This window comes from Rana temporaria, chromosome 1 (genome assembly GCF_905171775.1).
Source record: "Rana temporaria chromosome 1, aRanTem1.1, whole genome shotgun sequence".
In the NCBI taxonomy this organism is placed as follows: Eukaryota; Metazoa; Chordata; class Amphibia; order Anura; family Ranidae; genus Rana; species Rana temporaria.
The window spans coordinates 381,528,749-381,544,370 of NC_053489.1; the positions used below are offsets into that span (position 1 = coordinate 381,528,749).

The 15,622-nt window shown below is 46.2% G+C and overlaps 1 protein-coding gene across 1 annotated transcript in view; it reads right to left on the minus strand.

Moving 5' to 3' along the window:
* TIMM44 (translocase of inner mitochondrial membrane 44) overlaps positions 1-15,622 on the minus strand; it is a 750,397-nt gene that overhangs the window by 172,106 nt on the left and 562,669 nt on the right. The window contains 1 exon segment of the mRNA XM_040322529.1: positions 6,948-7,040. Coding sequence (XP_040178463.1) covers positions 6,948-7,040 — 93 coding nt within the window.

A 15,622-nucleotide genomic window follows, 5' to 3' on the forward strand; every position in this document is an offset into this window, starting at 1 on the left:
CAAACCAAATGCTTATTGCGTTTTTTTTTTACGAAAAATATGTAGAAAAACACGTATTGGCCTAAACTGAGGGAATTTTTTATATATATATATATATATATAAAAAATATATATTTTTGGGGATATTTATTACAGAAAAAAGTAAAAAAAATTTTTTTTTCCAAAATTGTCACTATTTTTGTTTATAGTGCAAAAAATAAAAACGGCAGAGGTGATCAGATACCACAAAAAAAAAAAGACGCCAATTTTGTTTGGGAGCCACGTCGCACGACCGCGCAATTGTCAGTTAAAGCGACGCAGTGCCGAATCGCAAAAAGTGGCCCGGTCATTGACCAGCAATATGGTCCGGGGCTGAAGTGGTTAAAAGACAAAATTAAGCAGTTTGTCAAAGGGGAAGAGGTCCTGGACCCAGTAAAACTGCCAAGGGCCCTTTGTTTTGCCGTCGACGCCATTAAAGATTCCATTCATCAGACGTCATGCCTTGCCCTCCTGTTAGTACACATGCGGAGGGTTCTGTGGCTCAAGCATTTGTAAGCGGAGTTGTCTTGTAAGAAGCTGCTGGCCGGGTTTCCCTTTCATGGGGAACGTTTGTTCGGGATGACTTGGATAAGTACATCCAGAAAATCTCAGGTGGAAAAGGTACCCTTCTTCCAGTCAAAAGAAGGAGTAGGGGTTCTTCATTTAAACGTTCTGCTTCTCCATCACCCGAGGCAACAGCCTCCAGGAAGTCACGACGTCCTCCACCGTCAGCTCTAAGAGGGATGCCTCAAAACAAGCTCAGGCCCAGAAAAAGCCCAGGGCACAGAAATCCCAAGGCCTTCCTATGAAGGGGGGGGGCCCGCTCAATCAGGTGGGGGGAAGGCTTCTACAGTTTGCAGGAGTCTGGCGGGAAGAAATCCAGGACAGATGGGTCATCTCCATGGTATCTCTAGGATACAAGCTAGAATTTCAGGAGTTTCCACTGACTCGCTTCCTAAGATCGAGCGTTCCCAAGGACCCAATAAAAAAAAAAAAGGTCTATTTCAGGCGCTAGACCAATTGCTGTCTCAAGGGGTGATCATAGAGACCCCCTCAGAAGAGCAGGGAATGGGGTATTATTCAAATCTTTTCACGGTGCCAAAACTGAATGGAGAGGTCAGACCCATTTTAAATCTCAAGGGTCTGAATAAGGTCCTGAACATCCGTTTGTTTCGCATGGAATCAATTCGGTCAGTAGTATCCACCCTTCAGGGAGGAGAACTTCTAGCATTAATAGACATCAAGGATGCATACTTGCATGTTCCAATATTTCCTGCTCATCAGAAATTCCGTCAGTTCGCAGTAGAACAACAACACTTTCAGTTTGTGGCATTGCATTTCGGGTTGGCTACCGCACCACAGGTGTTTACAAAGGTTCTGGCTCCACTTCTGGCAAGGCTAATGGCCCAGGGTATAGCGGTAATAGCCTAATTAGACGACCTGCTGCTTATAGATCAGTCCATAGCACGGTTAGCCCAAAATGTGGTCATCACGGTAAAGTATCTGGAACATCTAGGTTGGATTCTTAAATTGGAGAAGTCGTCCTTATGACCAGAAAAAGGCTGGAGTACTTGGGTCTGGTTACAGACAGCCCACAAAAGAGTATTTTTACCTCAGGCAAAGGTCAGCGCTGTAAAAGATCTGGTTCACATGGTCAGGACAAGGGGGAGTCCTTTCTTCCGCCTATGTATGAAGTTGTTAGGGATCATGGTAGCTTCATTTGAAGCAGCTCCCTATGCTCAATTCCATTCAAGGCCATTGCAAAACGGTATCCTGTCTGCTTGGAGCAGAAAAAGCCAAGATTTGGATTGTACAATGTGCTTGGCTCCAAGCGTTAGCCAGTATCTCAATTGGTGGTTGAGTGCCAAAAATTTACAGAAGGGGAAAAACCTTCATACCTGGAGGATAGTAACAACCAATGCCAGCCTCTTGGGCTGGGGAGCAGTCCTGGAAGGGAACACTGTCCAGGGGAAGTGGTCAGAATCCAAGAAGACCTTGCACATCAACATTCTAGAAATTCGGGTGGTGCGAACTATCCTGTCAAGATTCAGTCCAACAATGCCACGGCAGTAGCCTATATCAATCACCAAGGCGGCACCAGAAGTCGCGCAGCTCAAAAAGAGGTGAACTATATTCTGGCTTGGGCATCATTTTTCGGGCCATATGTCAGTGGGGTACACCAGATGTAGACCTATTGGCATCCAGGTTCAACAAGAAGTTTGCGGGACAGATGCTTTAATGACTCCTTGGGATCATTTCTCACTGATTTATGCATTCCCTCCAGTTCAGTTGCTTCCACGTCTTATATGCAGGATCGAGGAACGGAAGCTGGTAATCCTAGTGGCTCTGGCATGGCTCAGGAGATCCTGGTATGTGGAGATTGTAAGGATGGCAGTAGGGGATCCTTGGACTCTTCCATCTCGGCCAAATCTGCTTTCGCAAGGGCCAGTGTTGCATCCTGCTTTACAAATGCTAAATTTGACAGTTTGGCTATTGAAGCCCTCATTCTAAAAGGTCTGGGCATTTTGGGGTCAGGGGTAACTACACTGATTAATGCCGGCCTCTAGGGCTATTTGCTATAAGGTCTGAAAGGCCTATATTTCCTAGTGTGAAAGCAAGGGATGGCATTCTCGCAGGTATGTAATAAGTAGAGTTCTCACCTTCCTACAGTCAGGAGTGGAAATTAAGATAGCTTTAACCGGTTAAGACCCGGACCATTATGCAGGTTAAGGACCTTGCCCCTTTTTGCGATTCGGCACTGCATCGCTTAAACTGACAATTGCACGGTCGTGCGACGTGGCTCCCAAACAAAATTGGTGTCCTTTTTTTCCCACAAATAGAGCTTTCTTTTGGTGGTATTTTATCACCTCTGCAGTTTTTATTTTTTGCGCTATAAACAAAAATAGAGGGCCAATTTTGAAAAAAATTCAATATTTTTAAATTTTTGCTATAATAAATATCCCCAAAAAAGATAAAAAAAAATTTCCTCATTTTAGGCCGATACGTATTCTTCTACCTACTTATGGTAAAAAAATAAAAAAATCGCAATAAGAGTTTATCGATTGGTTTGTACAAAATGTATAGCATTTACAAAATAGGAAACAGTTTTATGGCATTTTTTTTTTAAACTACTAATGGCAGCTATCAGCGATTTTTTCATGACTGCGACATTATGGTGGACACATCGGACACATTTTTGTGACCATTGTCATTTTCACAGCGAAAAGAGCTAAAAAAATGCACTGATTAATGTGAAAATGACAATGGCAGTGAAGGGGTTAACCACTAGGGGGCGCTGTAGGGGTCAAGTGTGACCTCATGTGCGTTTCTTACGGTAGGGGGGCGGGGCTGGACGTGTGACATCAGTGATCGTCGTTCCCTATATCAGAGAAGAATTGGGAAGGTGTGTTTACACTCACCTCTCCCGTTCTTCAGCTCCTGTGACCCGATCGCGCGACACCCGCGCTCGCGACCCACTGGGCTCTTAAAGGGGATGTATATATACATCCATGTGCCCAGCCGTGCCATTCTGCCAACGTATATAGTCATGCGGCGGTCTTTAAGTGGTTAAATACTATCAGGGGTCAAGTCTCGGCCTTGTCAGTATTTCTTTGCTTCGCATTCTTTAGTTCAGGCCATTATACAAGGAGTAACGCGTATAAATCTGACGGTTAAATCACCCTTGTGCCCATGGGATGAATCTAGTGTTGTCGGCTTAACAGGGATCTCCTTTTGAGCCAATGCACCTTGCACCTTTGATCCTTGTGATAAGGAAATTAGTATTTTTGGTTGCGGTAACCTCCTAACCTAAGATTTTATGCGTTGGCAGCTTTCTCTTGTAAAGGAGCCATATTTGGTTGTTCATAAGGATAAGGCGGTGTTAGGTCATCGTGAGTGGACTCAAGAAGGCTTGTATACCCCATGAATCAACCAAGCAGGAGGTGTAATTACACCGTTGGAGGAGCATCCACGTCGCTAGTGTCGGCTACAATGGGAGATTATCCCTGGGGTCCTTGATGTAATTTCATACTGTGATGGTTAGATGGACTCAGCAGGTAGCAGACCAAAGGCCTACACTATATCTGGATAGCACTCAGATGGGTATTGTGGAGGTGCAGGAAGGCTGAAAGCTACCCGAGATGCACAAGGAACAGAGGCACAAGTACACTGGAATGTTGACAGGATACCTCTCCCATTGTGGCCAGTGTTCCATCAGATAGCCACGGCCCATTAGAAAGCCACTACACCCAGCCTACTGCGCATGTGCAATGTGTTTCACAATGCAGTCCACGGTCGAAATGTGTTCCACACATTATGTATGTTGGGTAGTGTCTTTCTGATAGAATGTATTCAGAAGATTTTGATCACACTGCGCATGTGCAGCGGGAGCGCACACCAGATGACAATTATAAACAGCAGATGACATAAGAACGATAGCAATAGAGAACATGGCATGACAATTAAAGAATCTGTGTGCCAACCTCATCCCTCTGTGCACTCCCCTGCCAGGGGGGGCGACTCCGCCGTGCGATCCCATGCCTGGGAGGGGGGAGGACTCTGCCGTGCTCTGTCCTGCATGGGAGGAGGGGGAGGACTCCGCCGTGCGCTCCCCTGCCTGGGGGTGGGGGACTCCGCCGTGCGCTCCCCTGCCTGGGGGTGGGGGACTCTGCTGTGCGCTCCCCTGCCTGGGGGTGGGGGACTCCGCCGTGCGCTCCCCTGCCTGGGGGAATCCTCTGTGCTCCTCTACGTGGGGGACTCCTCTGTGCTCTCCCCTACATGACGGACCACTCTGTGTGATCCCCCTACATGTCTGCACACTGACGATCTGTACCATTTCCACATTCTCTGAACACCTCCTGTATCCTGTGTGCATCCTCTGACCACCTCTCCTGTGCCATGTCTGCAATCTTTGACCATCTTGTCTTTTCTCATGTCTGCAGTCTCTTAGGGGGGAGTCTGGAGAGGAATCAAAAGTGAAAGTGCTGCCAGGTTGGGGATTATGGGAGGTGTCAGACATGTGTTGACTGTGGAGAGGAGACTATGTGATAAAACCAGAGCCAGCAACCTGGTGACATCTGACTGAGCCCTGCCCAGTGCACCTCAGAGGAAATCAATGACAGCCCCGACAAGCCAGTCTGAGGGAGGGGGTCACTGATGTAAGGAGGGGAGTGAATACAATAATGTAAGGGGGAACTGATATAAATGTGTCCCCTTATATCAGCAATACCCCCCTTACCTTAGTGTATTCACTCTGTGGAAGATGGTCTCTGGTCACAAGACCCCCCCCCCACTTTCAGAGTTCCCAGCATTCCCCTTTACATCAGAGTCTGCAGGATTCCCCCTTACAGTGCAAGGGAACTCAGACGTAAAGGGAAATGCTGCAGAGCATGATCTAAGGGGGGACTCTGATGTAAGGGGTGCACTGGTCACCAGATACCACCTTATATCAGAGTCCACTGCATTCCCCTTTACATCAAAACTCCCACTTACATCAGGGTCTGCAGCATTGCCCTTTACATCAGTGTTCCCCTGTTTATCAGGGTTTGCAGCGTTCCCCCTTGCACTGTAAGATTAAGAGGGAAAGAAGTTTAAAAAATGATATATACATAGAGTGTAGAGAAACATGAAGAAGCTAAACCAAAGTATATATGTCATAGAAAATGTATATATAAGAGAAATGGTGTATATAGACGCATTTACCTAAGATGATACACATATGCATGCAAACAAAAAGAAACACACAAAATAATAAGTAAAAAAAAGAAAAAAAGGGAAAATCCATTAATAAAAGAATGAATAAATAAATTAACATAAAAAAAAAAACATTATATATCAAAATTAAACGCATAATGCACAGGACATTTTTTCTATACATTCTGTTTGATATCATGTGTAATAACATGTCCAACACTGTTTATGATCGACACATTAATCACATTAAGGCACTTTTTAGTGTTTGGTTCACTTTTTAGATTGCACTGTAGCCATACAGGTTTGTTTGTTCATTAGCGCTGCACATAACTTTTTCCACTGAGATCAGGGCAATATCCCATGAAAAGATTGAAAACTTCAAAAAGACCTGGCAACCCTGGATAATCTTCAAATACTCTTAATCATTTGATTTGAAACTCTAATGAAATGATACTTCTTAGACACACTGGGACCTTGATTTCCTGCAATTGCATAGGGCTCTCCCCCCCCCCCTATTTCTGTAGAGCTCCCGCTCTAGGGCCTGACGTCTCTCTCTTTCTTTGACATTTTGAGTTATGTACATGTATACAAAATAGTATATAAAGATAGCTCACGGAACTAGGAGTAGCTGATCATCACACTATACTAATGTGCAAACGGAAGGCGCATTTGGCTTTTAGGCCAAGCTTGAATGTTATACAATTGGGAAAGGGAGGGAAAACAGGGAGATGGGGAGGGACAAAGTGTAAAATTGTAACAATGTAAAAAACGACCTAACATTGGATCTGTGGGTGGAACCATGGCTAGTGGTAACTACCATGGTCTCCATCATCAATGTTAATGATGATTAATGTTAGGTTATAGCCTAAAGTTTGGGTGACTAATGTCACGGACAGTTCTAATTTTGCAATTTTTTATACTTACTGTGAAGTTACTATGTGCAAATACATGTCAAAATGTTATGATTGTCTAAATGCTTTATTTTTGAATCTACAATAAAAAATGTATTGGTAAAAAAAAATAAAAAAAACTTTTTCCACTGAATACAAATTTTGTCTCTTGCTGTGCTGGCTGCTTTAACACATTCAGGGATCAGCATGGTATTAACCCTTTCCTAAGATAGGTTTATTCACACATGTTATGATGAGGGGGATTCTAACTGTGGACATTTTCTAGAGGGAAAATAGTAACAAAATCAAATTTTGAGACCAACAAGCAATAAAATAAAGTGTATTTACCTATCAGATCACCAACTTTGTCGGTAATGGCACGTGAAGCTCTGATAAATGCATTGTCACTTTCATCATATTTCATCTTCATTTCGAAAAACCCTGTACGAGAAATATATCATAAGCAGTTTACCTAAGTTGTGCATGCAGTTACCACAACATGCAAAGAACTTACATGCACTCACTTTCAAAAGCAAAGATGTAGTTACATGAAGTATTAAGATTCTATTTGCAAGCAATATAAGAATGTTTCAACATGTAAAAACTGACTTCAATAGGGAAGTAGGTGAATTACAGTATCTGCCTTGGAATTGTAACTTTACAATTGGTCAGTGTCACGGAAGGTCCCCGCATCCAGACCGAATGCTTCCGTCATGTACCGCTTTCATCAGTCTGGACATAGATACTCGATTTTAGCTGCCTTGAAACACACAACGAGACGAGACTTGTATGTGTGCTAAGTATGGAGTCTTTAATAGGACCAAAGACACAATCTTATATACAGCAAAGAGGTGACAGAACAATAATCAACATGAGCTAATTATCTAATCTTCTAGCCAGACAGGAGACCAGACGCCCCGGCTCCTCACTATCTGCTGTACAATACACAATCTTTTAAGCGTAAACACAGGACATCTTCACACACACAAAAGAGGCAATTAGCACAGAGAATATAGAGATGGCTGGAGGTGAGGACATTAACATCCAGCAGTATGAAAGAGTCACATCTACAATTAACCCGTTGAGTTCAGAATCAACAACCTTAAAATAGTCCTACAGATCTTGGAATATATGTGGATAATAATTACATAATAATCCCATCTCATTGCAGTCCAAGATATCATTCTTCAGGCATCCTATGCCCCTAGTGGTCATAGGATGATTTTAGACATAAGAAGGTCTGAGTCTGTGACAGTCAGCAAGGCCACCCAACAAATTAACAAGCCAACAGTGAAGCTACTTTCACACTGGGGCGCGGAGGGGGGGGGGGGGAATTGGCAGTAAAGCGCCACTAATTTTAATAACTAATATCGGTGCTCTTCACCCCCCACTAGCGGCCGAATAAAGTGTTTAAAGGGGCCCCAAAGCACCGCTGCCGAAACGCTTTGCAGGCACTTTGGCAGCAGTGACCATTGATTCCAATGACAGGGGCGGTGGAGGAGTGGTGGTATATACATGTAGGAAAAAAAATGGCTGCACATCCAGGAATTCCGATTGCCTTTTATTGTTCAAAGTGATAACACCAAATACATTAATAATGATTAAACACAAGATGTATGTGTGAAATGTGTCTAAGTGACCTCATGTTGGTGTCTTTGGTGTTATCACTTTCAATAAAAGACAATCGGAATTCCTGGATGTACAGCCATTTTTTTTCTTACAAGTTTCCCACGGAGGGCGGACGGGGCTTGCACCCTACAAGACATTCCACCTCAGGTTCTCATTATACACCTGGAGCAGCGGCTTTTGCTTTGTATAGCAGTGTATACACCACTCCCCCACCACCTGAAAGATGCTGTTCCCAGAACTTTTTCTAACTCCAGTGTGAAAGCACTTGGGCTCTCACACTGGGGCTGCAGGGGAGGTGTTTTTTCAGGCGCCATTTTTAGCCCAAAAGCGCCTGAAAAACAACCCAGTGTGAAAGGGGTCTAAGGCACATAAACCAGTCAAGAGCTGATTTCCTAGCTGAAGTTAGTAAATGCATTAAAAAGTAGCCTGAGTTTCAGGAGGGTGGAAGGAAGGGCAGGAAGGGTGTGTGGAAGATATTGCCCCAAACATACGTTTGTCAGTAGATGTGATGCAATCCACAGTGTTGATCACGGACTCTCCCAGCATACAGAGGTCAGAGAATGTCTAAATCCATTGGGCCAGATTCACATAGGTTAGCGGATCTTTAGATCCGCGTAACCTATGTGATTTAAGATCCGCCGCCGCAATTTTTTAAAGCAAATGCTAATTCACAAAGCACTTATCTTAAAACCCCCGGCGGAATTCAAATTCCGCGGCTAGGGAAAGTGTAATATTTAAATCAGGCGCGTCCCCGTGCCGATTTAACTGCGCATGCGCCGTCCGCGAATTCTCTCGGCGTGCATTGCTCCCAATGACGTCGCTAGGACGTCATTGGTTTCGGCGTGAGCGTAACTTGCGTCCATCGCTTTTGTGAATCGACGTACGCAAACAACGTAAAATTTCAAAATTTGACGCGGGAACGACGGCCATACTTAACATTGGCTGCACCTCATAGAAGCAGGGGTAACTATACGCCGGAAAAAGCCGAACACAGACGACGTAAAAAAAAAAAGCGCCGGGCGGTCGTTCATTTCGGAATCGGCGTATCTCCTCATTTGCATAATCGTCGCGTAAATAAACCGAAACGCCACCTAGCGGCCGGCCGGGAATTGCAGCCCAAGATCCGACGGTGTAACACAGTTACACCTGTCGGATCTTAGGCATATCTATGCGTAACTGATTCTATGATTCAGTAGCATAGATACGACCGAAGTAAATCAGCGATACGACGGTGTATCAGGAGATACACTGTCGTATCTCTATGTGAATCTGGCCCATTATGTCTAAATCGCTGGCAACAAAAGTGAGTACACCCCTAGGTGAAAAAGGTCAAAATTGGGCCCAAAGTGACAATATTTTGTGTGGCCACCATTATTTTCCAGCACTGCCTTAAAGGAGTTCTTAAGGAAAATGTTTTTTCACCTTAATGCAATCTATGCATTAAGGTGAAAAAACATCTGCCGCCCCCCCCCCCCCGAGCCCCCTTTATACTTACCTGTCCCCTGGAAAGTCCAGCGCGCGGTCCCGCGATCCTCTTCGCCGCTCAGCCTGGCCACTGATTGGCTAGAGCGGATGGATTGAGAGCAGAGCAGCCATTGGCTGGCGCTGCTGTCAATCACATCCAGTGACGCGCCGAGGGGCGGGGCCGAGTAAAACAGTGAGCGGCTATGGCCGTAATTAGTTACCACCATGCGAGCCGCCGAGGGACCCCAGAAGACATGGATCGGGGCCACTCTGTGCAAAACGAACTGCACAGTGTAGGTAAGTATGACATGTTTGTTATTTAAAAAAAAAACCTTTAGTAACGCTTTAACTCTCTTGGGCATGGAGTTCACCAGAGCTTCACAGGTTGCCACAGGAGACCTCTTCCACTCCTCCATGACAACATCACAGAGCTGGTGGACCTTGCACTCCTCCACCTTCCATTTGAGGATGCCCCCACAGATACTAAATAGGGTTTAGGTCCGGTGACATGCTTGGCCAGTCCATCACCTTTACCCTCAGCTTCTTTAGCAAGCCAGTGGTCATCTTGAAGGTGTGTTTGGGATAGTTATGTTGGAATACTGCCCTGCGGCCCAGTCTTTAAAGGGAGGGGATCATGCTTCAGTATGTCACATTACATGTTGGCATTTATGGTTACCTCAATGAAATTAACAAAAAACATGTAACCAATACACAGTACAAATGGGAAGAATTGTCAAAATGGCCAAACTCACTGTGATAGTACCAGCAATGGAGCCAAAGGTGGAGAAATGGCTGTCCCGCTTCCATGCGGGCTGTGAACAGAGGGGGCTGCAGACCAAAATTGGGAAGCCTGAAAACGCATTCCTACAGCTGGGATCATAACCAAAGCCGGGCTACATCAGGAAGGGGAGAGGCTGGGCACAGATCCAGGAAGTGTGATCACTGTATGACCAGAGTGGAAGATGGCAGAGCCGCTGCAGCGGCCGGTGAGATCAGAGATGGATGCTGGAGGGGCACCAGGAATGAGGCCGAGCTGCAAGGTGTCTGGATACCACAGGACTCCTCCCCGGCTGCGTCACATGCTCCCACAGCAGGCAGACATCGGCAAAGCCTGATGGATCAAATGGATCAGAGCAGAGGATGCAATGAGTATCACAGCAGGTGTCCTGGAGCTTGAGTGGTATACGATTACATTTTCGGGGTTTAACCCCTTCCTCAGATAACACACTTTATCAGCGATAAACTGTTTTAAATTTCACATGGATTCCATCTCCAATTGATTGCCATGTCCTGGATCTGGGCTTCCCAATTCTGTTTTTGTCTGTTTCTTATGCGATCATCAGAGTGCAGTAGCAGAGGTCCAATGTGACTTTTATAATTACTTTGGCTCCTTGATTTACTTTTCTGCGCTTGGCTCCCTGTTGGAATTACTATCTGCCTTTGCACTATGTATTCTGTAATGTGTGTTAACGGTTACTCACTGCATGTCTGTGAAACACTTTTACTCCTGACCTCTGAATTCTGTATATTACTTTTATTGAACTGCAGCATTTATAGCCTGACAAAAGACGTTCTGTTTGAAAGCTTGTATTATTAAGGAACACTATCTGATTTTATGCATTCTGTATTTAATACATATTGAAAAATAAACAATTGGGAGTGCTGCAACCTTGGATTTTGGCAACAAATTTTGGACGGTTGGGTTGAGAGCTGTAGCTGCAATGTGCCAATACCGGACAGGCCAGGCAAACCATACTTGTGCTATACAACAAACAGTACATTTGGTATTGAGAACACCGGGGGCCCACGAAGGCTCCCGCAACCAGGGGGGCGATTATCCGCTGCAAAGCAAGCATTAGTACGAGGAGCGAGACCCCCGGTCTTGTATCTCCAGGATAGCATATGTGGGGGAATCGAAAGGATATGGAGACTTGAGTCCATGTCCCAGGCGTCATAACGGGTGGTAGCTTTTCATGGAAGTCAAGTGTTCAGGGCTACAGTCCACCACCAGGGAACATATGTGGGACGGTGGGAAGAGATCGGGTGAGAAGTGAGGGGGGGCAGTGCAAATAGTTCAGTGTCAAGGTAACAATAAACAGCCAGTTCAGGGTGGGGATCACCCCCATAAGAGGGCATGGGAAGCTTTGGGCAGAGAGTGAAAGACACAGTACCTTCAGAAGGAGTAGTCCTGAGCTTTGCGGAAAACCTGAGAAAGGTGTGAGTCATCCCCCATGACATGAGCCAGGCAAACCCCGGTGATCTTCAACCAAGTCCTTAAGCTGGCTCCCGGTCGGGTGCCACTGTTTTCCAGCCAGGCGAAAACAGCCTTTGGCGTGTCAAAGAAGTGCGCCCTGTCCTCTCCGACGACACGGAGCCTGGCCGGAAAGAGCATAGCATAGGAGTAGTGGCGGATCCTCAGCTGTCGCTTGGCTTCAGTGAAGTGAGCTCTCTTTTTATGGACCTGTGCAGAAAAGTCCGGAAAGACCTTGATCTCACCATTTTTAAAAGGATGTTAGGGACAGCGCCCCGATCACGGAAATTAAGCATTTTGGCAATGAATGTCCGAGGTGGTGCACCTTGGGGAGGAGGTTTGGCAGCCAGCCTGCGAGCCCTTTCCACCACAAAGGATTTGGAAAACTCAGCCCTTCCAAAGGAGGTGACAAGTTCTCCAGAAATGAGGGGGGGGGTCGGGGCCCTCCGTACCCTCAGGCAAACCTATGAATCACAAGTTACACCTCCAAAGGTGATTCTCCATATCATCTTGTTTGGCTAAGACCATATTAAGCTGATGTGGACTGCTGGAGAGTCCTTCACGCCATGGAAAAAGACTATAGCTACTTCTCTAGTGTACAGAATGTGTATTACTATAATTGACTTGATGCTGGTGGATCAGGACACCCTTGACTTACTACTGGGGGCAACCATTGACCGAATCACTATATCTGATCATGCCCCGGTGACACTCACTCTTTCATTGACACAAGCACTGGCCAGGGTCAGGACCTGGAAACTGAATGAAAACCTGCTGGATGACCCGGGGGTGATGGCGGGGGTACAGGAGACTCTGACGCACTATTTTTCTGAAAATGCAAATGGCGAGGTTAGTGATGGCATTCTCTGGAAGGCCATAAAGCTGTGGTCCGTGGCACCCTCATCGCCATGGGAGCCAAGCTTAATAAGGAGAGGCAGGCGGACTTCCAGAGAGTACTGCAGGCGTTACGGCGAGCTGAGCTCAGCCACAAATGGACATCGGACCCAGATGAGCTCTGACGTCTCAGCGAACTCAGACAGCTTTTTGCAAAACTACTAGACCGGAAAATTAACCGTAAGCTACGATATTTGGCTCATACATATGAGCACGGCAATAAATGCGGCCGGCTGTTGGCACGCGCTCTCCGGAAGAAGAGACTCGTGGCTCATGTGCATAAGCTACACTCCCCAAGGGCGAGCCAGCACAGAACACTTCAAAAATTGCTTCATTGTTTTGCGATTACTATGAATCTTTGTACAATCTGGACTACCCCTCCTCTCTGGCAGAAGTGACCCTTAAACAGAATAGAATCGCCACTTACCTCTCCTCAATCGGGCTCCCTACCCTATCCCCAGAACAGGCAATGGGATTGGAACACCCCATTTCCCCAGCAGAACTATTGGAAACTGTCAAGTACCTGCCCTCTGGCAAAAGTCCTGGGCCCAACGGCTTTACTAAGGCTTACTACTAAAAACAATTTGATAAGTTACAGGCCCCTTTCTGTGCCTTCCTTAACTCCCTGGCGACCACTGGGCACCTCCCTCAGGAAACCTCGTTAGCGCACATCACTGTGGCTTCCAAAAGATGACAAAGACCCTACCCAGCCAAAGAGCTATCGCCCGATTTCCCTTTTAAACACAGACCTTAAAATCTTCTCTAAAATTCTGGCTAACCACTTAAAACATCTACTCCCTGACTTAATTCATGCCGACCAGACCAGTTTCATATTGGGGCGGGAAGTCAGGGACAATTCAAACAGGGCTCTTCAGCTTATTCACTGGGCACACACACGCGATCGGAAGCCTCCTTACTTGATCTTGTCCACTGACGTGGAGAAGGCATTCGATCGCGTGGACTGGGAGTTCCTCAACACGGTTCTTGAAAGATCTGGTTTGGGCCCACACATGTTGCGCTGGATCTCCACACTTAACGTATCCCCTACTGCCCAGGTTAAGGTGAATGGCGGCCTTTCCACGGTGTTCCCTATCCAGAACGGCACGAGACAGGGATGTCCGCTTTCGCCCCTCCTGTTCGCATTGGTCTTGGAACTGTTGCTGCAGAGTCTCAGAACAAATCAAAATATATAGGGGGTACTAGTGTGCTCCCTTGAACATAAGCTCTTTGCCTATGCAGATGACATATGGGGCCAGATTCACGTAGCGCAGCGGATCTATAGATCCGCTCGATCTACGTGAATTAAGATCCGCTCCCGCAAGTTTAGGAGGCAAGTGGCTAATGCACAAACCACTTACCTCCAAACTTGCGACGGCGGATCCTAAATCCCCCGGCGGAATTCAAATTCCGCGGCTAGGAGAGTGTACTATTTAAATCAGGCGCGTTCCCGCGCCGATTTAAATGCGCATGCGCCGTCCGGGGAATTTCCCGGCGTGCATTGCTCCCACTGACGTCACTAGGACGTCAGTGGTTGCGACGTGAGCGGGACTTCCGTCCCTAGTGCTTCTGACAGATGCGGGAGAGGATGTGGACAGAAGGGCATGTTCCTCCACATTTGGTGGGAGTGCCCAGTGCTCCGGCCGTTTTGGGGTATGGTTGGCAAGCACATATCTGAGGATTTTGCTGTCGATATCCCGGCCCTACCTAAACATTTTCTGCTCCATGTGCCTCCCATGCCTCTGTCATGTTACAAAGTGCTCTCCCCCACCTTCTCAATGCGGCAAAAGGACTCATTCCAATTCACTGGAGGAGCTCGCTTATTCCAAGTGAACAGGACTGGCTGGGGAAGGTGGGGGAGATCGTGGAGGCAGAGAGCTGGCTCGCGAATTGCAGAGGCACTCGCGAAATATTTGACCTTACTTGGGCGGAATGGAAAGCCCACGTACATAAAACAGCCATGATCTCTTCAAGTTTGGATGTGGCATTACTTATCTTAGCGGATCCCTCCTTCGTGAGACTCGTCCAGGTGCACCGTCAGTCAAATACCTCGGGCCTAACTTGAACGTGGACTCATCTCATCAGCAAACCCCGGTGTGGGCTGGTCCATATGCTTTCTTGTCTTTTATTATCTCTTCTTTTCTCCTTCATTTTTTTTGCTTCCCATCTAAATTTCTATTATCTTTCCCCCTCCCTTTTCTTAACTGTGTGCTGTGAATTTGTTTGTTTAGTTTTGTTTTTAATGTTTTGTCTCCATGGGACACTTGGGCGTGCCTTTTCTGGGCTACCGGGACGGTCTCCAGTTTGACTATCCTTGGTACCTCAGGTTCTTCTTAAATTCTAATCAGTCAGGGAGTCATACTTGTAACTACCAGAGAGCTGAAGCATTTGGCCACCCTACCCTCCACTAGGTTGGAGGGGAGGCCTACCCACGTGGACCGAACGTCTGGGGCAGGCAGGGTGCCCCTTTATTCATATATTGTTGCTGGCTGTAACTTCCTGTTGAAATGGTTGTCTATGCTCGGACTAGGCATACCCCCCGATGTTCCTCACTTTCCCTCTCCCTCCTCTTTGTTCTTTGTCTCTCCCTCATATTCCCCTAAACCCCTGGTTGTTTTGGCTATGTTTTACTGTTCAACTGTCAATATTACTTGAAAATAAAAATAAAGATTATGCAAAAAATAAATAAAAAAAATCATTTGTGATAAAAGGAAAAGGGGTAGCCTGAATTTTAAATCTGGAGGTAAAGTTTGAAACGGGCCTGCCCCTCACAGATATTGGGTCCAAG